Genomic DNA, 25,410 nt, shown 5'->3' with positions numbered 1-25,410 from the left:
GGGCACATAGAGACAAACAGAGACAGACAACCATTCACACTCACATTCACACCTACAGGTAGATTTAGAGTCATCAATGAACCTAACACCTGCATGTCTTTGGACTGTGGGAGGAAGAACCCGGAGAGAACCCACACAGACACAGGGAGAACATGCAAACTCCACACAGAAGGGCCCTTTCTTTTCTTTTTGTGACAAATTTAAATCTACAAATTGTTAGCAATCATCACCAAATGTGGTACAGAACATCTCTGGACCGAACTGGAGTGACTCTTTCAGCTGGTCCTCAAAGTTTGTTTAAATGCTGTCAGCAGTGCTTATATTACATACATGTCACATCTCCTGAAGGCTTTTTGCTATTGCAACAACATTTGGTGGACATGTGAAGATGTGGTGTCTGAGTGGACATTACACATTTGGTGCCATTTGGCCAATAGGTGGCGCTGCAGCAGCAGCATCTAACTATAAATAAAGGACTTTCTGTGTAAGTGTACATGTATGACTGTCCTTCACATAGCTCAAGAAGCAGCAATTCAAGGTGCGAAAGCAATCAGTCTTCTCTGAGCGGCCACACTTCTGAACGGGTCTGCCCCCCAACAATGCTATACTAGCAACCAGGGTTCTAAAGTAACACCCGCCAAATGCGGGTTAAAATTAATTTTGACGGGGGTTAATAATAACTTACTAGCCAGTTTGGCCCATAATGTACAGTATGAGGCATTACATGCATGATACAAGGATCTGTTTTTGGTCATTTATCGCTGTTGCGGTACTTCCTACATTTCCCATGAACGCTGTGCTGTAATGCTACGTGATGACGTTTCATACGCTCATTGGCTGTGCGCAGTTTGCAGTGAAACCAGCCTGAGAAACCATGGAAACGAACAGCGCATCCAACAGAAAACACAAGGAAGAAGAAGAAGGAACGGAGCCGAAGCAGGAAAATAGACTGAAAGAGGAGGGAGTTAGCTAATGTTGTAAAGTAAAGTCAAAAGTTCAGATTAAACTAAATTACTAAAGAGGAGGGAGTTAGCTAATGCTAGTAAAGTAAAGTCAAAAGTTAAGATAAACTTAATGACTAAAGAGGAGGGAGTTAGCTAACGTTAGTAAAGTAAAGTCAAAAGTTCAGATAAACTAAATGACGAAAGAGGAGGGAGTTAGCTAACTTTAGTAAAGTCAAAAGTTCAGATTAAACTAAATGACTAAAGAGGAGGGAGTTAGCTAACGTTAGTAAAGTCAAAAATTCAGATTAAGCTAAATGACTAAAGAGGAAGGAGTTAGCTAACGTTAGTAAAGTCAAAAGTTAAGATAAACTAAATGCGGTGGTGGTTCAGACAGACTTCTGGGGGCGAGAAGAGGAAAGAGGCAGGGGACGAGAACGACGACAGAGAAACGAAGAAAAGAAAAAATAATGCCAAAATGCTGAAGGGTCGTGGATGGTTTGTGTTTGATCATGAATATGTTGTCATGTTTTGTCGGGATTGACGCATGTATGTGAAGGAAAAACGCAAAATGAACAATTTCATGGTGGGAACTAATAATTTTGTTGTATGTATTTTAGCAATCATTGATCTGCTTGTGTGCAAAGCTGCAGACTCTCCATCCGTTAAGAACTCCATTTGACTGCATATGAGCAGATAACCTAAAGGGGGGGGGGGCTGCTGTGTGTCTGTCTGTCTGTGTGTAAGAAGCATGATGCCTCTGATGCCAACAAAATCCACTTGTTAGCTTAAATAATGCACCTGCCACCTACCTGAACTCCCCCCTACAAGTCCCTGTAGGTTGTTTCTTTTTAAATGATGTATTGTAGTGATGTAAGTACTTTCATTGGTGATTAATTTACTGGTCTCGGTGGTAGCGACAGGAAAGCGGTTTAGTAATGCATATCCACTTTACTTTTGTTACCTTTGTTAGCAAAGCTCTGTTAGTTGTAATTGAAAATCCATATTAAAACAGACCAAGAATCAATTAAATGACTGGATGGAGACTCTACCTACTGGATTTATTGTGAGGGGAAAACAAAACTTTAGCACTGAAACCCAATCTAAACTTCATTTTTTGAAGACTCCTGCATTCAAGTACTTACGTGTCTTTGATTCTCTAAATTCATGTCAGCCAAGTCTGTCACAAATTAATATGAACAGTAACATACATTACCTCACAGAAGACTTTCCTGGCCTCCGTCTCATAGAATAGCCCAACAATAATCCTGGCATCTTGGCGCTTAAAAGTGAAAAAGAAAAATACAGTCACACAAAGGCTGGAGGTAAATAAGACAAACTAAAGGCCCTGCCATGTGGACAGGGAGCCAACACTCCTCTCAGCTCCTGCACCACACAGCAGTACACTTCCTCTCCACTGGGTTATATTCATGCTGTTAACATGGTTTCTGGCCAATAAATCTCGCACAGCAAAAACTAGGCTGGCACGCTGGACAAGGTCATTGTAAAGTGTGTGTGTGTGTGCCAGGAGGGAACCAAGTCAGGCTGACACAGCTGGAGGAAGGATATTAAACAATCCCAACTTAAAGTCCCTTTAACTTATTTTGACTTGTTTAATCAACTGCTGCTCAAGGTCAAGAATGAACCATCAAGCTCAACTTGTGAGCCAACATGAACCAAGAGTAAGAGTAAGAGACACCACATGAGACCATAATGTGTTGAGGAAGAAATAATGCAGAATTTGTATAGAGAGAAGTTGTAACGTCCTGAATGGACATGGACATATTTTTAGTGATCATTAATGGGGCTGTATCTGAGAGTACTTCAATACTGACTTCAGCATGTATCCCAGTTTATCCCATTTACCACAGACTGTAGAAAAGACATGAACGTACAGTTTTGAAGCCCAAAAAAACCCCCCCAAAAAAACAGGAAGTGTCATGGTTTGGGGGATGTTTTCTGCAGCAGGAGTTGGGCCTCTTGTACAGCTACATGGCAGAATGAATGCAAATGTTTAAGTGAACCTCCTTCAGCAACATGCAACACCTTCACTGCAATTGTCTCCAATTAGCTGCAATTTTCACTTCCTATTCCTTTTTTAATCCTATGGTGCTAAGAAAACATTGTTGAAATCTTCTCTTCTGACACAATGGTTACTGTTCTTTAATTTTGATCACTGTTTTTTTCACAAAGTGCCTTGGTTATTTAAAAAAACATGCTAGTACAGCAATGGTATAGTCACAGCTCATCTCATCTCATCTCATCTTCAACCGCTTATCCAGGTCCAGGTCGCGAGGGCAGCAGCTTTAGCAGGGGACCCCAAACTTCCCTTTCCCGGGCCACATTAACCAGCTCTAACTGGGGGATCCCAAGGCATTCCCAGGCCAGTGTGGAGATATAATCTCTCCACCTGGTCCTGGGTCTTCCCCGAGGCCTCCTCCCAGCTGGACTTGCCTGGAACACCTCCCTAGGAAGGCGCCCAGGGGGCATCCTTACTAGATGCCCGAACCACCTCAACTGGCTCCTTTCAACGCAAAGGCGACGACTGCAACACCGCCCCGACTGCTCCAATTCTCCGGCCAAACTCAAAGTTTTCAAAGTCCTCAAAGTGCACCTTCCACCGCCCGATTACCTCATCAGCTGAGGTCACCAGCGTCCCGTCCTTACTGTAAACAGCTTGGACGGTTCCCCGTTTCCCCCTCCTAAGATGTGGAATGGTTTTCCAGAAGCACCTTGGTGCCGCCCAAAAGTCCTTCTCCATGACTTCTCCGAACTTCTCCCACACCCGCTGCTTTGCCTCTGACACAGCAGAGGCTGCAGCCCTTCTGGCCCGTCGGTACCTTGCAACTGCCTCCGGCGTCTTCTGGGATAAGATATCCTGGAAGGCCTCCTTCTTCAGTCGGACAGTTACCTAACCACCGGTGTCCACCACGGTGTTCGAGGGTTACCGCCCCTTGAGGCACACAGCTCACCGCTGCAGCTTCAGCAGTGGAAGCTTTGAACATTGCCCACTCCGGTTCAATGCCCCCAAGCTCCACAGGGATGCCAGAAAAGCTCCGCCGGAGGTGTGAGTTGAAGATCTCTCGGACAGGGGCCTCCTCCAGACGATCCCAGTTCACCCACACTACTCATTTGGGCTTACCTGGTCTGTCCAGAATCTTCCCCCATTCTCTGACCCAACTCATCACCAGATGGTGATTAGTTGACAGCTCTGCCCCTCTCTTCACTCGAAGAGAACATATAGCCTAAGATCAGATGATACGATCACAAAATCGATCATCGACCTTTGGCCTAGGGGGCTCTGGTACCACGTACACTTATGAGCATCCTTATGTTCCAACATGGTGTTAGTTATAGACAATCCGTGACTAGCACAGAAGTCTATTAATAGACGACCGCTCGGACTTAGATCAGGAAGGCCGTTCCTCCCAATCACACCTCTCCAGGTGTCTCCATCATTGCCAACGTGGGTGTCTCCCAGCAGACTATGGAGTCCCCTACTGGAGCCCCATACAGGACTCCATTCAGGGCCTCCAAGATGGCCGAATACTTTGAACTGCTGTTCGGTGCATATGCACAAACAACAGTCGGAGTTTTCCCCCCTACCACCCGCAGGTGTAAGCAGGCGACCCTCTCGTCCTCCGGGGTGAACTCCAACACCGCTGCGCTCACCCGGGGATTTGTGAGTATCCCCATACCCGCCCAGCGCCTCACAGCCTGGGCAACTCCAGAGAAGAATAAGGTCCAACCCCTATCCAGGAGTACGGTTCCAGAAACGACGACTCCTGAGCCAGCCTCTAATGCCCGTCTCTGGTCTGTCGAGGCCCCTCACCTTCACTGCCACCCTAGCAGCAGCGCACCCGAACCAAGTGGTTCCTCCTGTGAGTGGTGGGCCCACAGGATGGAGAGGAGGGAGGTGCCACGTCACTTTTTCGAGCTGTGCCCGGCCGGGCTCCGTGGCAAACCCAGCCACCAGGCGCTCGCCGGTGAGCCCTCCGTCTGGGCCTGGCTCCAGACTACCTCCGGGCAGGGTTTCTCTTCCTCTTCCTCGTTTGTCCATAGAGTCTTTGTGAACCATTCTTAGTCCGTCCCCTCGCCTGAGACCACTCTGCCATGGGAGACCCTACCAGGAACACTAGGCTCCAGACAAGACAGCCCTCAGGTTCACAGGGACACACAAACCTCTCCACCACGATAAGGTGATGGTTCCCGGAGAGGGTCACAGCTCATATTTTATCAAATTCTGAACGATAAAAAATAACAGTATTTCAAAATAATTCAAGAATTAATACTTCCTTCTCTAATTTTGATCACCAGTATATATATATATATATATATATATATATATATATATATATATATATATATGAAGAGCTCTTTTCCAAAACGAGATAAAAGCCAAATAAAAAAAAAATGAGTTTGTCATGCCACTTTGCTGTATACAGAACCTATTCACTGCTTCATCAATGTTTCATGCCAAATCGCTATATTTCCCTGTTTAAAATGGTCCGCAAGATGCAGTTCCTCTCCAAACCGCGACCAGCACCAAACCTATTTTTAGCCTAAATGCGATACGTCCTCTCGACCAATCAGAATTCAGTGAGCGTTCTATGCGATCCAACATGGCGGCGCTCTGAAGCGGGAGAGTTTTTTGTTTTGTCCGTCCGTTCAACATGTTCAGACCATTTTGACAAGATAAATTGAATATTAACCAAATGTGTGGGTCTGGGTAAAAAATGTAATTTTCCTGAAAACTATTAAAATGGATTTATAGCGTTTTGGAAAAGAGCTCCTCATATATATATATATATATAGTGAAAAGTATCCAGGAGTGATTGGTGTTCATCTGCCTGGTATGTATGTATATGGAGGGATCTGACACCTTGAGGTTCTTGACAGCCACAGCCGGGTCGGTGAGGAAGCTCTGACGAACGCTGATTTCAATCCCTGCCTCCTTCACCCTTTCCTCCAGATCATCCAGAGTCTGTGAAACACAGAGAGACATGAGCGTGAGAAGATGACAGAAAGAGAGACAGCAACTTAAATAGGAGTGAGAGAATTTAGGAACGGTAGGTTGCAAAAAGAAAATTGAGAAACAGTAAGCAGCAATTGAAGTAGGAGCATAGTACCGAAGGGAGATATTAGTTAGAGGTTTAGACAGATAATGGTGGGTGTGTGGGTGATGATACCAACAGATAAAACAGCAGGTGACAAGAGAGAGGCAAACAGAAACCAATCAATGGAGCAGAGATGTGATGGAAGATGGGGGAGATAATGGAGGGGAGAGAAATAGGAAATGAGAAAAGGGAATAAATATTTCTGGAACAAAATCTGAAAGAACAAAGCACCCCAAAGAGGTTTTGAAACTTTACACAAAATAACTTGCTGAAGTCTTTGAAGTATCTCTGGATCTCAAAGTCTGTATAATGACAATTGAATTCAATTGAATTTTATTTTATTTACATTGCGAAATCATAAGAACAGTTATCTCAAGAAACTTTTAATATAGAGTAGATAAAGATCACACTCTATGACTTATTTATGATTTACAGAGACCCAACAATGAAAAGTGTCTAGTAATTTAGTACTTGTGTATGACTTTACTTCTTTTCAACATATTTAGCTAAATACATTACTCACTGATGTAAAAACTTCTGTTGTTTGCTGAATGGTGGCGATCTTGGTCCACTTCCACTTCTGGAAGAGCTGCACTCGAGTGGGGTTGTGCAGCGTGGCAGACGGATGAGTGCGAAAGAAGGTAGGAAAACGTTGGCGGTTTGACAGAGCTGGAGAGCTGGAGCCGTACGACAACTGAGACACACAGGGAGACAGAAACAGCCATGTTAAAGAAGAAAGATAACATTTATTTCTTGGGCTGCGTCTCATTATTCGTTCAACATGCCCTCCTTCCCTTCCCCTCAGGGGAACCCCAGCCGCCACCACCGTAAGTGTCTTTCCAATAGTCTAAAAAAGTGAAGGTAACTTGGTGAGATCGACCCTCGGAGGGCTGAGTGATGGAGTGAACAAGGATGATCCCTCCAGAGAAGGATAGCACCCACAGTGCATTGCAGGTGCAAGAGAATACATCGAGTCTGTGGATGTTGTCATTTGTCCAGGTCATTGTTGTCCCCTAAGCAAAAGGTCCAGTTGCTTTTGACTGAAATTGCTTTGGGGATAAGAAAATACATCCATGGTTAGGCGGCAGTAATGTAACCTGACTCTCACCAGATGAATGAAATGGAATTCATCTGGCTAAATTTAAGCTTACGGTAATGAGCCATAACTAAAGCCTCCCACCGCCTCAGCTCCACCCAGGACACTTGAATGTCCCACTGATGGAAACAGTCCCACATGTTTGTTGTTGTTTACCTGAACTCTGCACACGGATGTTACGGAAACACGTACGCCACCTGAGCCAGCGTGAGCAGATCAGAGCACACTTTCGTGTTTTTACCCCTTTACACCCAAACACAACAGTGGAGCCTTTTTAACAATTACACTCTGAAGGGGAGTTTCACTTTTTGGGGCTTTAGGCCCAAAAACGCTGTCGCCATATATAAACAAAAGGCACTTCTGATCAACTATTTTGACGTTTTCACCCGCGAGTGCTGCCGTGTAAACAGGGCCTTAATTGCTATATATAACTTTGATCGTTGTAATGTTCAGCTTGTGTGATTATCTGTAAACTCATGGGGAAATTGTTGTTTTTGCCAGATAAAATAAACCTGCAGCAATAATAGTTATGATCAATCATGATCCATTTCATAGACTTTCTAAATCACAAGTTATAGGTATTTCTGATATTTGTAAAAAGCAGCAATAACAACAAATTGTATAAGTGCTTTACAATGAGTAAATTGCATGATATAAACACATATGTAATGAACAAAAAAACAGAGATAGAATGCCATAATTAATGGAAAATAAGATGGAAAATTAAATGGGCATGAAGCAATCAATACATGATAGCTTGGGCTCAAATTGTATAAGGACAGGTGCATTTTATTTAATCCCCAACTCCTGCCCAACCCACTGACCTCAGTCAGTGCGTTTAAATGTACATCAGTAACCTAAAAAAAATTGCCTTACCCATGTTAAGGGAATAATCAGATTATTGAACCACATACAGTATTTATGAGAGGGGGTTGAATGGGAAAACGAAGGAGTAACTCTTCCTCCGGTACAGAAGTTGGGGCTCCGCTAACATATAGCTGGTTGCAATACAGCTTTATTTTCCAGTTCAATAAATCACAAGCAGGGGGAAAACGGCTGACCTTTGGACAGAATTACATAGAAACGTTTAGTTGTCATGGCAAAGTCATCCCTCAGTTTAACGTTAGCGCTCTATTGTTGTTATTTTTTCTAATTGTTTTCGGCGCCGTTGCTTCCTGGTTGATGTATTTCCAGGTCAAAAGCCACTGCTGCGGAGTGGGGGGGGGGGGAGTTATAACCTACAGTGCATGTGCAGACGTGAAACCCGATAATAACCTGGGAAGGCTGTTTACATGCATGAATAATCGGGTAAAGGAGTAGCTCTCTAGGTCTGTTAATTGTTGTATGAGAACTCCGATTTTACCCAGGGTATGGTGTTTACATGGTGTTTAATAAACCTGAGTATGCCCTTAACCCAAATATAATCTGGTTTTTAAACTGCACTGCACTGAATGTGAGCATGTTGTTAGGTAATACCAAGGGCTGAGGGAACGAGGGGAAGTGGAACTGTTAATAAAAGGCTGGAGCAGTCATTGGTCATTGGATTGATTTTTTTATTTAGTGATTTGTGCACATATTTGTCCTTTTATGCTCTCTTCACTTCAATCAAGTTTTACGCGATAAGCTCTGCTTTCCTAGAATAGCCTACTCTGAATGCTTGGGGGCTTAAGTGTTATATCTTATCCACCCTGTAAGGAACTGGAAGTGCAGTAACATAATTTGACACTGAGTAGTCCCACTGCTCCCTAAATTATTCAATTAACCACACAATTCAGTCATACAACCTTCTTTTTTTCACCACACTTTCCAATTCTGCCTCACTTAATATCACCCAAAGACTGTGAGTTTATTGTCATGAAAACGTGTTGAGAGTCAGACTTTAATAAGCACACAGCCTGTAAGAACCATAATTACTTCATATTATCTTAAGGTGTTTTTTTCCACTGGACAGTAAGACAGTAATTTAGCAGACCGAGGATGATTTAGCCTGATTTAGCACCTAATGCGATGACTCTGACCATACACATATTGGCAGCTCGATCTCCATGTAAATAGAGTTGATAAAGCTTAGCGGCACAGGCGTGACTTGGGTGGAGGTGTTGATGACATAAACTGTTGTGCAACCCACAGCCGATCACAGAAGTATTGGCAGTCAATTTGAAATACATCACTGTACGGCCAACTTTGTGCTTCATTTCACGTCACGTGTTTACACCTATGCCAAAAAGCCGTCTTTTGAAAGGAGGTATATTAGAACCTGGTTTCACAAAGTCAAATTGCAGCTTTTGTCTTGCAGCTAAAGCATTACTTTAGTTTGGTTGTATCCAAATCCCAGTGTATCAAATGTGCTGTCATTCGCAGTTCTTCTGAGGTTCTACGTAGTACAGTTTGAAGTGGACAATGACAAAGAAATATGGGTCACAGTCTCGCTGTAGGAAGTGGCGGAAAAGCTCTTTCTGACATAAAAATAGCAGTGCGTATGAAAAATGAAGTAATATGTCTGAAACATTTTTTAGTGAGACTGCACTTTACCAGCACTCCCAAAGAGCGGACTGACATTAATGCTGTCCTTTGCTCTCAGCTCAGAGATGTTGGTGTGTCAGGATCATGACCTGTAGACAGCCACACTGATGTGTAATTGAGCCGTCTTTTGGATGCTGCATTGCACAAGTCTTCAGTAGATATAGGCAACTGTGAAATGGCATAAAGCACCCACTTCAGACATTATGTGGTCATCAGCCTCAGAGATATGAGTTAGAAGGAGCCTGCTACACTTCCAGTAGGTTAAGAAGGCTGTTATAATCGTTTTGAGAAAAAAAAGTGTTGTTTATTTTGCAAAAATCTACGCGCCCGTATCATCCTGTCCACTCAGCACCCCCTCTCCCCTCACACACTTTACAATATCACAGGCACACATCTCAAGCTAGGCATACGCCAAATTATATTAGCAAGTGTTATCTATGAGTTTGCCAGCCTACCTCCATGTAGCGTGTACTCCATGCCATTTATCGATGACAGAAAAAATCTGGTGCACACGCATTGACGAGCACTCGATGGGAGGGAGCTGAGGAGGTCAGTGGAGTCAAGTCGATCTGCCAGACTTGCCGACTGTAGCTTTAATTTAAAAAGTCAACGTTGACTTTAGGTTTGACATGGGACACAATCTTCCAGGTGAAAGTTCTGAGTTTTGATCGATCAACCACCCTGACCTTCCCCGTTACACAGTTTTTGGTCTTTTATATTCCCTACCATATCTCCTCATACTACGCCCTGGTACCAACCCGGGTGCATAATCTACAAAACAGAGAATTGAATAGAGGTGATTCGATGTACAGATTGAATAGGACTAGAGACGTTTGTTTTTTCTGATCTTTGAGTTAAAGTTAAGTAGCTTCTGTGGAGATAAATGTGTCCACTGGGTGGCGCTAGGTCTCATGGAGTGGGAACGGATATGATTCTTCCCTGCATGAAGCGTGAATTTTATAACTGCTCATTAAAAATTGGAATTTCTAGAGTATAAGTGTGGCTTATGAAGTCAGTTTCCCCCAAAATTGTGATTTCGAGAAGTGAGCAACTTTCAAATGGCTAACATGGGATTTTAATTATAAAGCAGGACCTCAGAATGCTTGTAACAAAGGGCTTGTCTGATCTTTAAACAGAGTCTGAAACGAAGGTTACGATAATGTAACCCTAGTTATATTAACACAGGCGGAGCCCCCTGCTAGACTCGGTAAAACTGTATGTACGTATATAAGTATATAAGCAGGTGCACCGCTAGCTGCCCTCATTCCTACAAACTTCAACGTAAGGCGAAATACCGGCAGGGCCCTATGTAGAGGGCTCCGCCTGTGTTAATATAACTAGGGCTACAACATCGGCTACAATATCTTACACAGGCTTCGCCCTGTGTGAGATAATGTGCACCTCATTGACCGCGTCCAGCAGAGCACAGTCCAATGCAGGTGCATGACACCCTGTGGGGAGGTATAAAACACTTGACACATCTGTCCTCTGACAGATCTTGTGACCCTACAGTGAGGGCAGACCTGGAGAAGCAGCCTGACACGTCCAAGAGATAGAACCTTATGAACGGGCAGGGTGAAGACCACAATGACCATCCATATGACCATATGTCCTCAACACTCTGAACAGGGCCATAGACGTCGCCACACTTCTTGAGTGTGCCCGGACCACAGTGGGTGGCTCTCGCCCCGATTGACTGTAGGCTGAGAAGATACATTGACACAACCACCTCAGCAAGCGTTTCTTGGACAGGGCTCTGCTAGCGGTCCCGTCGCCATAACACACGAACAACTGGTCCTTGTTCCTGACAGTGGCCGTTGGGATGGGCCATGGTGGAACCCCCACCATTGTGGTCAACTCTTCATACCACGGCTCCCGACCACCGGGAGGGTCATTCTGAGGGCCCTCAGCCACTCCATTCTCAATCTCTCCAATAGCTATTGCAGCTTGAGAATCTCTTGCGGTAGAGCTGTGTTTCTGGACTCAGACAGAACGGCTCTCAGGCTGACAGAATCTAGCACAATCCCCAAGTACTTGGCCCGCTAGCTTGGTTGGGGGGTTCTCTTCGTCCAGTTAATGGCAAATCCCAACTTGGTCAGGTGAAGTATCAACTGAGCTGTGTGAAAAATGGCCCATTGTTTAGACCTGGCCATCACAATGAGGTCGTCCAGATAAAAGAAGACTGTCATCCCCTGTATTGAATATCTTTGAGTGGATGACACAATTATGCTGGGAACTCTTCACCCGTGTTCTTATTCCGGTAAGAGAATACGAGGGACACCGTCGGCGTTTCACTTATTTTATATAAAGACAAACCTTTTAGCCGCTAGTTGCGTACACACATGTAAACACGCTCACTGTAAGGACCCAACAACAAAATAGCTGTCCCATATACAGCCTGGCCCAATAACTAGCTAGATAGCTTTATCTCTTGTATGCCCCTGAACGCTAGTGGGGAGCCCACAGACCTGGAGAGAATATCCTGTCACCTGAATGCACCGCCGCCAGGCATTTCGACGGCATTGCATCCCTGGGAAGACTGCTCGTGTTAGCCCGGCCACTTCACTGTAGCGGTGCAGGCTAAACAAGCGAGAGACCAGCTGATGTGAGACAACCGCCTCATTGTCCGGAAACCTAGCCCTGCTGTGCTGATGTGAACGATGATTACCTTGCATCGTGCAGGGCTAAATGTGTGGTCGCTACAACCTGTGGGGAGTGATATTTTGTGGTGCATCGCCGGCAGTTGTAGCGGTCAGAAGGTCCTCTGGGTCCCTTCTGGGGAGAGTGGTGAGGCCTAGCCAGACATAGCGGGAGCCGACGACTGACAGGGACATCACTTGTCCGTCAGCAATAGCAACTTCCTGTATGAGGTTGTTCATCTGACCGATGGTGCGGCCGAGACACTCCACGGTGTCAGGGGAAGGGGGGGCATCGCACGGTAGTGAAGCCGCTGCTGCTACGCCCAGCACACCCAGGTTGTTTGCTGATGCTGCTAGCTAGGGTAAGCCCAACACATGCCGCTGCAGTCGTCATGACCTTCGAGAAGTCGAGATTGATTGAAGCAGCGACATCAACGCTGTCTGTCCACATTTATTCATAGCATGTGTGGAACATGCTGTAAAATATGCCCCTGAAAAACAGGTAAATGTCCCGTGCACCAGTGAGGCACACACACACACACACACGCACGCACGCACGCACGCACGCACGCACGCACGCACGCACGCACGCACGCACGCACGCACGCACGCACACACACACACACACACACACACACACACACACACACACACAGTCTAACCTCACCTGTTAAGCAACAGCAGATGTATTTTAGCCCGGATATAGCCATGCTGCCTTGCATGCGATTTTAATTTTGTCGCGGTTTTGTTTTGAAAAGAGGACGTCTTCCTCATTTCAACTTCATAGTCAGCTGTTCTTCATCCATCCGCCTTACAGGAATAAAATCCTATAAAATCTAAATAATCATGGTGGGCTGCCATGACCAAAAATGCCAGGACCATTTTTTGGTCCCAGTCAAGCCCTGTGTGTTTGCCATCAGAATATAAAAGGTGTATTACTGTACCTGGGAACCACAGCAGTCTGCCAGCTCATGTTAGATCTGGATGATGCCTTTACCATTTGGTCTGCTGACCACACTCTGTGATAACAGCAACAACAGAAAGCTCCAAAACAGCTGCAACCATCTGGGTTGTTTTTCTAAAAGGTTCCATGGTACCCTTTTTTACAGTCATCATTTAAACACACCGCATATAAGATAAGCAGTTGTGATTGGCTGTTACATCTCATGTTGCTGGAAATCTATCTAAAGCGGAGAAAGACCAGATGCATCTGCCAGAGCAAATAAAATATGAGCTCACAGATTCATCTGGTTCCCTGGCACAACTTCTTCAGCTATAATGATAAACTGTTGCAGCTGGTAAATTTATTCAGCCACAGCTGCAAATTCTTATTGCTTCTAGAAAATGAAAGTTGTCAGCTGTTGTGATTAATATGCTCTCTGTGTGTCTGTACTGTTAATGTTAGACCAAAGATGGTTTCATTTAGGAAAAAACCCTTCTCTCTTGCATTTAGATGTCCAAAAAGATGCAATAGGGAGTGGACTGGATATGTGTGCAGTTTAAAAAGATCACAGTCTAAAGTGCGCACTCACACTGTCCATTCGTACCGTGCCTTGTGCTTCAGGGTGATAGTCCCACTTCCCTCTTCCCCCATGGCCCAGGCCCGCTTGTACTCACATTACTTGAAATGTTCTGGGCCACAGATCGAATGCTTCTTGCTTATACGTCATCAACCCACGGAGATTTAGTTTTGTCTGACGGTTTTTGAATATATTGTCCAAATCAGCAGTAAACACTCCACCTCCACATCAGACCACCGTGAACTGTTCAGCGGCATATTTCTATGCATTTATTGCGGGGAGCAGTCATATATGCCCGCGCTTGTGCCTGTACACATGCATCAGTGCTTTACTAAAGTCCACCTCTCTCAACCGGGCCGTGGCTAGCAAGCGTGCCATGCCTGGGCGCGGTACAGTTGTACTCACACTGGTCAAAGGAACTAGACTTTAGCCGTGAAGCGTGCTTGGGCACGGTACGAATGGTAATAATTAGTAGGGGATGTATTTATTATCAGTTAATATGAGGCTCGATAGAATGACTGAATGCATCTATTATTCTCGAAAACTACTGTGCAGAAATGTCATGTACATTCACAGATAGATATGCTGAATAAATGAGAATTATGCAAATCAATCCATCCGGCGGAGTCAGGTTTGGTGCACTGTGGCACACTCCTCTGCGGTCTATGTAGTGCTTTCATGGTGCACTTGGATCAGATCTGGGATCAGAAAACATATTATAGGTAGTTACAGTTACAGTTTTTTTTATTGCTTTGACCTGGTTGAAGAAACTGGTAACCTCTCAGTCTTCATCATCACTCTCTCAATAGAGCAAAAGACACCTCTTGCAAATGAGTTAACCCATTGTCATTGTTTTGACACACTTCCCGCACCCAGAAAATATATGTTCCCATCTATTAGAAACTTCTTGACCAGTATGAAATCACTGAAGCACCTGTTTGACACTGCTTCACACAACTTTTCAATTTGCAATCAGTCTGCAGGCTTCCTCCATACTCTCCATTTGGAATTCTTCAGTGCATGGAGATGGAAGGTTTACGATCATTGCCCCTATGACCAGATGCCCTTGATCGATGCAATGACCGCTGCTGCCCAAGATGCAGAGGCATGCCAAGGCTGGATCAGGCATGCAAGAAGATTTTTTCCTAGGTGCATCGCAAGAGAAAATATTGAGTGCGATGTAGATGAGGCCATGTGGCCTATTCGTCAAGAGAGAATGGACTAGAAGAGATTTTTTCTTTATTGTACAGAATTTTTATTTTTATTTTCCTTATGTCTTACACAGCGATGGATTTTACTGTATTTTTTCTTTCATACTATTTGTGGTTTCTGTTGGAATAATTCATCTATTAGCCACAATCTCAAAAAAAAGAATGAATACTGCATTCAATAACATTTTGATCATTGTATATGATTCTGGATCTATTTTTTGCAAGAAAGCAAATTGGCACTGATATGTAAGCTGCTGACCATTAATGCAGCACTGATTCACATTGAGAGCTGAATTTTGTATTTTGATGCCCCTTGTCTAATGACTGATTGGAAGCGCTTATGCACTTGTGTGCATGTTGTTTAGCTTGAGGGCAAAATTTGATTTTGGTCCATATCTTAAATGTTTTGGCGGAGTTAGAGCCTTTTGCAGGCAAAATGAGTCATTTTGACCATTGGTGCCACTGTTTAGGCCTTTGCGTTAACAGTTTTGAAAAATGTGTATTTTGAGTCGACTACTGCGTCAAAGCAATCAAAAAAAACTGTTACTACTTTCATCCCCATTTAAACATAGAGCTCTCTCCTTCATAACACATTTGGAATGTGCAGTTTCAAATATCAATATAGAAGTTCATATATACTGTCGTGAGCAGATAATCTTTAAAAAAAAAAGAACATTTTTCTACTGGGGGGACCACTATACATATACAGTGGAGATCAAAATTAGAGAACAAATTATAAATACTTGATTAATTCTGAAATATTGTTATTTTCTTGTTCATAATTTGATAGAATATCCACTGTGGATATACCAAAGCTGTACTAGCATGTTTTTTTTGTTTCTTATTTAGTGAAAAAAAAACAGTGATCAAAACTAGAGAACAGTGTTCATTGTGTCAGAAGAGAAGACTTCAACAATGTTTTTTCTATAGGATTCAAAAATGAACAGGAAGTGTAGAGGACACAGCTTTAAATGACTTCAGCACATCTGCGCCCACAGGACATCACTAGTTTCTCACACTGCTCTGGTTTGATCTTGGTCCATTCTGACTCAGTCTCTTTCACAGTTCACTAACTGTAGTGGGTTTCTCAGGCATTACTTTGTTGCCAAGGATTTTCCAGAGATTCTCTATGGGGCTTAGATCTGAACTCTGGGCTGTCCATTTCAGTGGTTCAATATTCTGAGCTTCAAGGAACTGCTTCACCTGTTTTGCAGTGTGAAGGGGACATTGTCTTCATGAAAATTGCAGCTGATTGGGAGACAGTTGCAGTGAAGGTATTGAATGTTGCTGAAGGAGGTTTGCATAAACATTTGCATTCACCCTGTCATGTAGCTGTACAAGAGGCCCAACTCCTGCTGCAGAAAACATCCCCCAAACCATGACACTTCCTCCTCCAAATGTAACTGACCTCTTTACACACTTTGGGTTCAGTCTTTCTTCAGTCCAACATAATGTTTCCATCAGACCCAAATAAACTGAACGTCCTCTCATCACTAAAGTCACTCTGGACCAGTTCTCCTCTGTCCACACAACATGCTCCTCAGCAAAGGCAAGTCTAGCCTTTTTTATTATTTCTGCTGATGAGAGGTTTGGTCACTGCAGAGTGGGCTTAAAGTCCAAAAAATGTTTAAAACAACGAGACACTGTGTGCAGAGACAGATCCTTGTCCTGTTCAGCACTGAACTGGAGATCAAGTCCAGCTGCAGTGTTGAACCGATTCCCCATTGAGAGTCTTCTCATAATCCTGTCCTCTCGTGCACTTGTTTTACGTGGACGACCGGCCTTTTTGAGGACCTTAAATGAATCAGTGTCCTTGTAAAGTGTCACAGAGTGTGAACGACCAACCTCTCTCTGATGGCTGAGACACTAAATAAAGGTATTTGTTGAGGTGCCTTGGTTATTTAAAACAAAACATGCTAGGACAGCAGTGGTATAGCCCCAGCTTATATTCTATAAAATTCTGAACAATAAAAAATAACAATATTTTAAGTATTAAAAACTTGTTCTTTAGTTTTGATCACCACTGTACGTAAGACTGTCTGCACTATGCATTAGTTCAATTGAATACACTACAATGAGGGATCTGAAAGTTATCGCTAATCTTTATCTCCAGTATACGATATATATATATATATATATATATATATATATATATATATATATATATATATATATATATATATATATATATATATATATATATATATATATATTAAATACACACTCATCATTAACAAAAAGGATTTTTCATTCAAATATGTAGGTTATCTATGTCCTAAGTAGAAATGATGTACGTGTTGATTTACATACAGAGTGGGGAAGTAGAATCAGATCACAAATGCTCACTGAAGACCCATGTGGAGAAGCATGCTTCTGCCAGGTGAGAACAGATGAACACAGTGGTGATCAGATCACACAGATCTGATGTTTTTACCAAATGATAACAGGGTGATAGACAAACAACCATTCACACTCACATTCACACTTATAGAGGCAATTCAGATTCACCAGTTGACCTAATGAACCTTACCTGTGTGTCTTTTTGGACTGTGGGAGAAAGAAAACCCACATGCAAGCCAGCCAGCTGCTTCAAACCCAGGACCTTTGTACCAAACTGACGCTTAACATTTTCATTCACTCTTGTGTTATATTGCAGTGAGTTAAATATACAACTTTGTTTTGAAGGTGAACAAACAGAAAGGTAAAAGTTCTTACCACTATGAGGTTCCACATGCGAGCAGCCTCAGCCACCAGCGTGGACACTGAGCTGCAGCCTGGCATCAGCACGATTTTAATGGGCTCTGTATACAAAAGGTCATAAAGCAGCTTGGTGGCCTCACCCGGATCACACTGTGGACACACAGAAACAGCAGGACAGTCAGCATGACAAACACTGTGTCCAACATCCTACAGAGCTAATTCACATCATCGTTTGACAATATCAGATGAATAACAACAGCCTGCATAGACAGGTATGTGGGACATGTAGCGTGATTAGAGGGTTCAGTGAAAATTAATTTTACTGCCAACTTGAAGAGGTTTAAATGTTATTAAATCAACAACAGAAATCCCATTTATACCCAATCAGAGCTGTGTGTTTGGATTTCAGCTGGCAAAATCTTTGTTTTTATTTCCAAATTATGTGGTTGAGATCCCATTGATTAATACCTTTCTGGCACGTCTCACAGTGCTTCCCTCCAAAGTCCCACCCTCTTCTCCCTGCCTGACCTCTGACGCTTCCTCCTCTCCCGACACGTGCGGTGAGAGAGAAATTCTGTGTTTCAGTGCCATGGGAAGTCTGAACTTTCGTAGCTCCAACTATGCAAAGTGCACTGTCAAATTCCTGTCAAATTGGAACCTCCTACTATTGAATTCGAAGGAGATAGACCTAATTCGCTAGAGGGAGCTTCCACTTGGACAGGCATTCTAGTGCACTTTGTCCCCAAGAGATTCAACTATCTAACCTCAAAGAACAGTTGTTTACAAACGGCCTCCACTGACTCCAACGACTGTTGTTAAGACTCAATAGAGCCCTAACATAGTCGAAACCAACGACTGTCACTTCAATGACTTTCGTTGGCACTTGGAGCACAAAGGGTTCCAGTGACATCATCGGCCTTGTAAAAAGTTAAATACCTGGATCTCCACAACAGTTAGTTGGACCAGTCCAAGCCTGGTCAGATGCGTACATGAACTGATGAAGCCTCTTGGATGAGAGGTGAAACGTCTTCCTAGACAAATAATCACTTGCTTTTGACTGAAATTTCTTTGGGGACAGTAATGTTAGTTGTTAAGCAGTGACCAAAATGTCAAGGTGATTGCTGGGTCAAACAAACTCACTTTCACCCAGGAGGCTGTTTATGTCCCCTTGTGAAACCAAAAGTCAACGTTTCCTTTTTAAGTTAACCAACATTGCCACTGACTTAACTGCATACATTGACTGACGTCCGTAACAAACGTGATCATTTAAAGCCAATCCATTTTCTTTTCCTATTCCTAACCAAGTAGTTTTGTTGTCTACACTTAACTAAGTAGTTCGGTCTTGCAACATAACCACATGTTTCAAAATGCCACTGTTTCACTACTTTAAATGTAGTTTTGGGAGTCACTGATTAACAAAATATTTTGTCTTTAGGGTGAAAATCATCTCGAAGCTGGAACCTGAAGATTAATTTGAGATTTAGTGTCAAGTTCATCTGGTCAAAAATCAGTATTGAAGATTTTTTTTTTTGTTTAAACGCCTATCCAATCTCTTGTTTAGAGTGGATAAGGGCATAGAACACTATGATGGCATGTTATGGTGACCATTCCCATGCTCTATTAATTTGTTGCAGCAGTTTTTGTGGTAAAAATAAATAAATAATAAAAGTCAAAAATCCATAGAAAATGTAGAACACCATAGAACAATCCATGTCCCTGTGATTTGGGATCAAAAGCTTGGGATCAGAAAAATTGGGCTCACTGAATCCACAAGAGTCTCAGCTCTCCAGTCAGTCTCAATTTATACAATTCAAGAATAGGACAACATATCACATTTGTAGATTAGATAAATGTGGAGGGGAACTAAACAGTGATAGGAGAAGATGTGCTACATGTAACCATACACAGACACGAGGCTCAGTCAGCAGCCATAGGGGCAAGGTGAGGCACGTTCCAAGGTCACCTCAAGCTGAGCCACCATTTGTCTGTGTAATGCTGGGAAAACATTTACCCACCAGTCAGGACGCATTATCTTGATCCAGACAGCAGCGCTCTTCACTTTACATTTACAGCCTAAAGTCAATGAAAAATCAATAAGCTATTTAAATGATAATGGTGAAGCTGCAGTGGCCTTTAATTATATGGTCATGTTTAGATGACTGTTGGGAATTTGATTGTGTGCTGTCAAAATGTCATTAACATTTGTCATTGTGACATACAGTATAACTGCACCCAGTCATTTTATTTGACATTGACATGACAATTTCATTGGGCAAACCAGGTGCATTGCTCTAAATGTATTATCATAATTACTAGTTCTCAACACCTGTCCATAGGAGGCTTTTTTTAAAAACAAAAACAAAGACAGGAACAATATTATATATTAAAGAGGGAAAAACTGATAATATAAAAATAAAAATGCAATATACAGTGGTTAAAGAGGAGCAATATAATGATAATCAAATATATACATACAGTAGAGTGAAGCAAAAATGAGCAGACAAAAAACCAGTTGTAATTTATTTGTGTGAGCACTGTTGATTTGATTTGAGCCATTGTTTAAAGGTTGAATCTGCAGAACAAGCAGAACAGCTCCATCTAGTGTCTCAAGATCATTGTCGCAACAACAAAAAATAATTTCAGCAGTCCGGTTGCCAGGTTGGTCAGACCCGGCCCAGTAGACCTACAGGAGACCGGAGTCTGTTTGAGCCTGTTTGAACCCATCCCGTTAGCCATTAGCGTTAGCTGTTCCAGCTAAGTAAAGATGAAAGTGATGTTAGCGATCAAGGAGAACCGTAGCCATTTGGGCATGCGTTTTAATGGCGTTTCTCTCCTTTCTCTCAGTCCATGAAGTAAGTCTTGGCCTATATTGACACTGTTTTTTGACCGTCTGCGCTCACTTAGCTGCTGGGACAAATAACGGCCCCTTCACTGAGGATCCGAAGCAGCTGCAGGATTGGCAAACTCCATTACACCCAGTGCCAGCCTACAGTAGCTGCACCCAACAACAGACAACCCTGGCACCCAGCAACACCCAATGCTATTGGCTGCTACAATGGAAACAGAACGGGACAGAAAGTCATTGTCAAACCTGTTCTTTAATATTAATTTAGACTAAATATATATATTTTTTTTATGGAAAAGCAATACTTTCATTCTGTACCCCTAAAAACGGCCCATGGGTTTATTTATTTTTAAATATAGCTTTTAATAAAGATTCTACATTTTCAACCTTTAAGTTCTCTATTAAAAATGTTGCTGTTTTAAATTAGTGGACAAAAGGTTCACTAGTTTTTCCTCCTTTACAGAGAAAACTGACTGGCCCAGAGATGTCTTGTACATCACCACTGACGGAGAGCTCTGACGCCTGATGGACAATTAAGACAACATTAGTGACACAGCATAAATTACACACAAAGGTGAAAAGGTTGTGTTTTTTTTTAAATGCCACAGTAATGCCATCTCCTGGGTTTCCGGTCCATGACGTTTATTGTCTGTTTGTATATCACAAAGATAGGTTTTAATGCAGTGAGTAACAGAAACTTGTGACCATGATGTGATGCAGTATGACAAATGAGAGAAAATCATAGCGTGTATAAATAGTTTTTCTGTTTGAAATGATAAGTCCGTTTTTATAAAATGGAAACAATTTAAATTTAGTTTGACCTTCTTTGCAACATACTTAATCTGAGTAACACATTTTAAATTCTTATCCAGGATGATGCCTTGGTATTTTACTTCATTTACCGATTCAATTTCTTCATATTTAATCCGTACCCCAAGTTCATCGTTTACAGGCCTATTACGGATGGAGAAGCACATGGACATGGTTTCTTCACATTAATAGTTAACTGAGACAGCTCAAGCCATTTGGAGATGCTGAGTAATTCCTGTGTCAGGTGCTCACCTGCTAAGCTGGGTATTTTAGTGGACACATGATTACAGAGTCATCAGCATACATCTGAATCCTGGACAGCAGTTTGGTAGGTCATATATATATATATATACTGTATATATATATATATATATATATATATATATATATATATATTAGGGCTGGGACTTTAACGCGTTAAGTACGATTGATTAATTAGTTACAGAAAAAAAAGCGACAAAATAAATAAATAATCGTAATTTATTTTTGCACAGTGCGGAACGTTGCTCATTGCACAAGTTTCCTCCTGGCCCGTAAAACTGACGCACAGGACACAACACGACAGAAAGTAAACTGATGAGTTGTTTCTGGGTTCAGTGGGTGACATTTGAGTTCTAAGAAACTACTAAATTTACTTCCTGCTTTGCTACAGTGCGGACGCTTTTCTGCTTGCTCTCGCCTTTGCTTGCATTTTTTTGCTACTATCTGCTACTATTTGCTTCTCCTCAATAAGAAACATAGAGCAACAGCTCCTGGATACTTACAAAACCAGTGGGATTATATTTCTTTTAGATAACAGAGGCATTTTTCAATATTTTTACGACTTCCTCAATGCTAGGCAGGGAGGCCTACCATTCAAGATAAGCCTGAGCCTGTGCTACAGTGCTAAAGGTAATTACCAGAAGATGCCTCCCTTCTCTACGGAAGATTACCACAAACTACTACAGAAGATTAAACTGTTGGAAACAAAAATTAATCGGTTAGAAGTATATATAGAAGTGAATGGATGTTGTGGAAACAATACCACTCTAGCACTGACTGAAAACCGTGGATAGGGGCATGCCAGAACCCAGCTAACTAGTAATGATGAAGCTACGAGGAAACAGGAGGTCCCTGTACAGGGTAATAAATCTACCAGCGATAATCCTCCCTGGAACACACCTGTTGCAAAGCCAAAGAGAAGACCACCTCCCTGCGACAAGGGAGAACGGATAACTGGGAGGACCCAGCGCCCAGATATCTCTGATCTGACCGGTTGGCCTGCGTTACCGATTCAATTTCTTCATATTTAATCCGTACCCCAAATACATCGTTTACAGGCCTATTAAGGATGGAGAAGCACATGGACATGGTTTCTTCACATTAATAGTTAACTGAGACAGCTCAAGCCATTTGGAGATGCTGAGTAATTCCTGTGTCAGGTGCTCACCTGCTAAGCTGGGTATTTTAGTGGACACATGATTACAGAGTCATCAGCATACATCTGAAACCTGGACAGCAGTTTGGTAGGTCATATACATATATATATACATATATATATATATTAGGGCTGGGACTTTAACGCGTTAAGTACGATTGATTAATTAGTTACAGAAAAAAAAGCGACAAAATAAATAAATAATCGTAATTTATTTTTGCACAGTGTGGAACGTTGCTCATTGCACAAGTTTCCTCCTGGCCCGTAAAACTGACGCACAGGACACAACACGACAGAAAGTAAAATTGATGAGTTGTTTCTGGGTTCAGTGGGCGACATTTGAGTTCTAAGAAACTACTAAATTTACTTCCTGCTTTGCTACAGTGCGGACGCTTTTCTGCTTGCTCTCGCCTTTGCTTGCATTTTTTTGCTACTATCTGCTACTATTTGCTTCTCCTCAATAAGAAACAAAGAGCAACAGCTCCTGGATACTTACAAAACCAGTGGGATTATATTTCTTTTAGATAACAGAGGCATTTTTCAATATTTTTACGACTTCCTCAATGCTAGGCAGGGAGGCCTACCATTCAAGATAAGCCTGAGCCTGTGCTACAGTGCTAAAGGTAATCACCAGAAGATGCCTCCCTTCTCTACGGAAGATTACCACAAACTACTACAGAAGATTTAACTGTTGGAAACAAAAATTAATCGGTTAGAAGTATATATAGAAGTGAATGGATGTTGTGGAAACAATACCACACTAGCACTGACTGAAAACCGTGGACAGGGGCATGCCAGAACCCAGCTAACTAGTAATGATGAAGCTACGAGGAAACGGGAGGTCCCTGTACAGGGTAATAAATCTACCAGCGATAATCCTCCCTGGAACACACTTGTTGCAAAGCCAAAGAGAAGACCACCTCCCTGCGACAAGGGAGAACGGATAACTGGGAGGACCCAGCGCCCAGATATCTCTGATCTGACCGGTTGGCCTGCGCTACCATCTCCATCCAGGCATAGCGCTTCATCAACTCCCCTGCCACGTAGGACACAGCAGCAGACAGCTGAGAAGAGGAAAAGTACCAAGAAACCTCCCCAGCAAGCAAGTGTTCAACTGAATGTAACCGGATGGTTTATATTCTGTTTGCATTTCAGTTATCTGGTGTCCCTCAGTCTGTTTGTTTTACAGCTGGCATGGCGATCGCGGCAGGTGTGTGACACGCCCCGTACCGGCACCTGTAGTGCAGCTGTGTCCTCACCCGCTAATGCGGGGGAGTTTATATACCCCCCCCCCCCCCCCCCGGTAGTTTAGTCTTTCTCTTTCCTCTGCCGAAGCAAGCGCAGCCAGCTCGCAGCTCCGCGGGTGTATGCGCTGTGCGTTCTGCGGGTTGACACATCGGGCCAGGGTGGTGTGTGTGCCGTGTGCATCCTACAGGTATGTAGTGTAGTCTCATGATGTGAAGAGGTTATACGATGCTGTGCTGACAGTCCTCTGTTGGAGGTTGAAGCGTCGGGCCAGAGTGGTGTGTGTGCGTCCTGCAGGTTGACGCGTCGGGCCGGGCTGGTGTGTATGTGCCGTGTGCGTCCTCGTCTGGTTAGCTGTTGTTGCCGCCGTAGCCGCTAGCAGCTACAAGCACTGATGTGTGCAGGATACAGGTAACCAGTGCTGTGGGCTAAATGCTATTGTCGGTTTACTTTGTTTTCTTTTGAAGTTGTGGCGTTGGGCTGCTGTTTGCCCTGCCTTGCCTCTAACTTGCCTCTAACTTGCATCAAAGTTCTCTTCTTTCTTTTGCCTTGCCTTGCTAATTAGTAAACAGTTAAGTCTTCTTATTGACACTCAATCTATCTCTCTAAGTGTAGGTGAGTTCACCTGTGCGCCACCCCAAACTCATAGCGAGATGTCAGTGGGGGTGGGAGGGGTTACCACAGCACCTATAGTTGAGGACCTGCCACGTTTATACCTTTTCTTGTATGGTTTTTCCCCTTCTGTTTTTGAGTTGCAGTGATTTGTTTATTAATATATTGTTTTTCCCTTTTTTGAATTATTTGAGTGCAGGGATCTCTGCCAGAGCTAGCTGTGGTGTACTGCCTTTCACTTCCTGACTGTCTGACTGTATTGGTGTAGGCGGAACATCACTGGTGTTAAAGATTAAATTGAATAATGATATAAATGTTTTAGACAGAACTTGATGAATTAAATTGTTTTATTGTTTCTAATAAAGGTTGTTAAATTATTTTACATCGTGCCTGTATTCATTTGTGTATGGACCTGTGTATGGGTGGTTTTTGGGAAACCCTCAGAGAAATTAAAGTTAAAGGAGTATACTCTTTAGGTGCAAGTCCTAAGGTGGCGTTGTCTGTGTATTGATTCTCTAGATCTGCCACTCGTAGTTCCACTGGGGTATCGCCCCCAGCCGCCACATCTAGAACAGGTTTGCTCCACTGTTGCCGGACAATGGAACCCCCTCTGATTGCCTGAATAACTCACCATCACCAAGCAGAAGGGTAAGACCTGCTAACTTTAAACCACAGAGAAAGCTAACAAGTGGGCCTGAAAATCTGATTGTGGGTGACTTTTCTGTAAAGGATAT

General features: G+C 43.0%; 1 protein-coding gene across 1 annotated transcript in view; it reads right to left on the bottom strand.

Moving 5' to 3' along the window:
* Window positions 1-25,410, bottom strand: part of gabbr1b (gamma-aminobutyric acid (GABA) B receptor, 1b) — a gene marked incomplete at its 3' end in the record, with an annotated part of 117,578 nt that overhangs the window by 73,403 nt on the left and 18,765 nt on the right. Inside the window, exons 2-5 of the mRNA XM_083925025.1 lie at window positions 17,763-17,897; window positions 6,582-6,752; window positions 5,824-5,925; window positions 2,158-2,223 (exon numbers count right to left, since the gene is read on the bottom strand). Of these exons, the coding sequence (XP_083781151.1) occupies window positions 2,158-2,223; window positions 5,824-5,925; window positions 6,582-6,752; window positions 17,763-17,897 (474 nt within the window). The remainder of the gene's footprint in view (window positions 1-2,157; window positions 2,224-5,823; window positions 5,926-6,581; window positions 6,753-17,762; window positions 17,898-25,410) is intronic.

The sequence above is a fragment of the Echiichthys vipera genome (genome assembly GCF_963691815.1).
Source record: "Echiichthys vipera genome assembly, chromosome: 13".
NCBI lineage: Eukaryota > Metazoa > Chordata > Actinopteri > Perciformes > Trachinidae > Echiichthys > Echiichthys vipera.
Note: the sequence above shows the minus strand (reverse complement) of the source record. Positions and strands in the feature narration are given on the sequence as shown.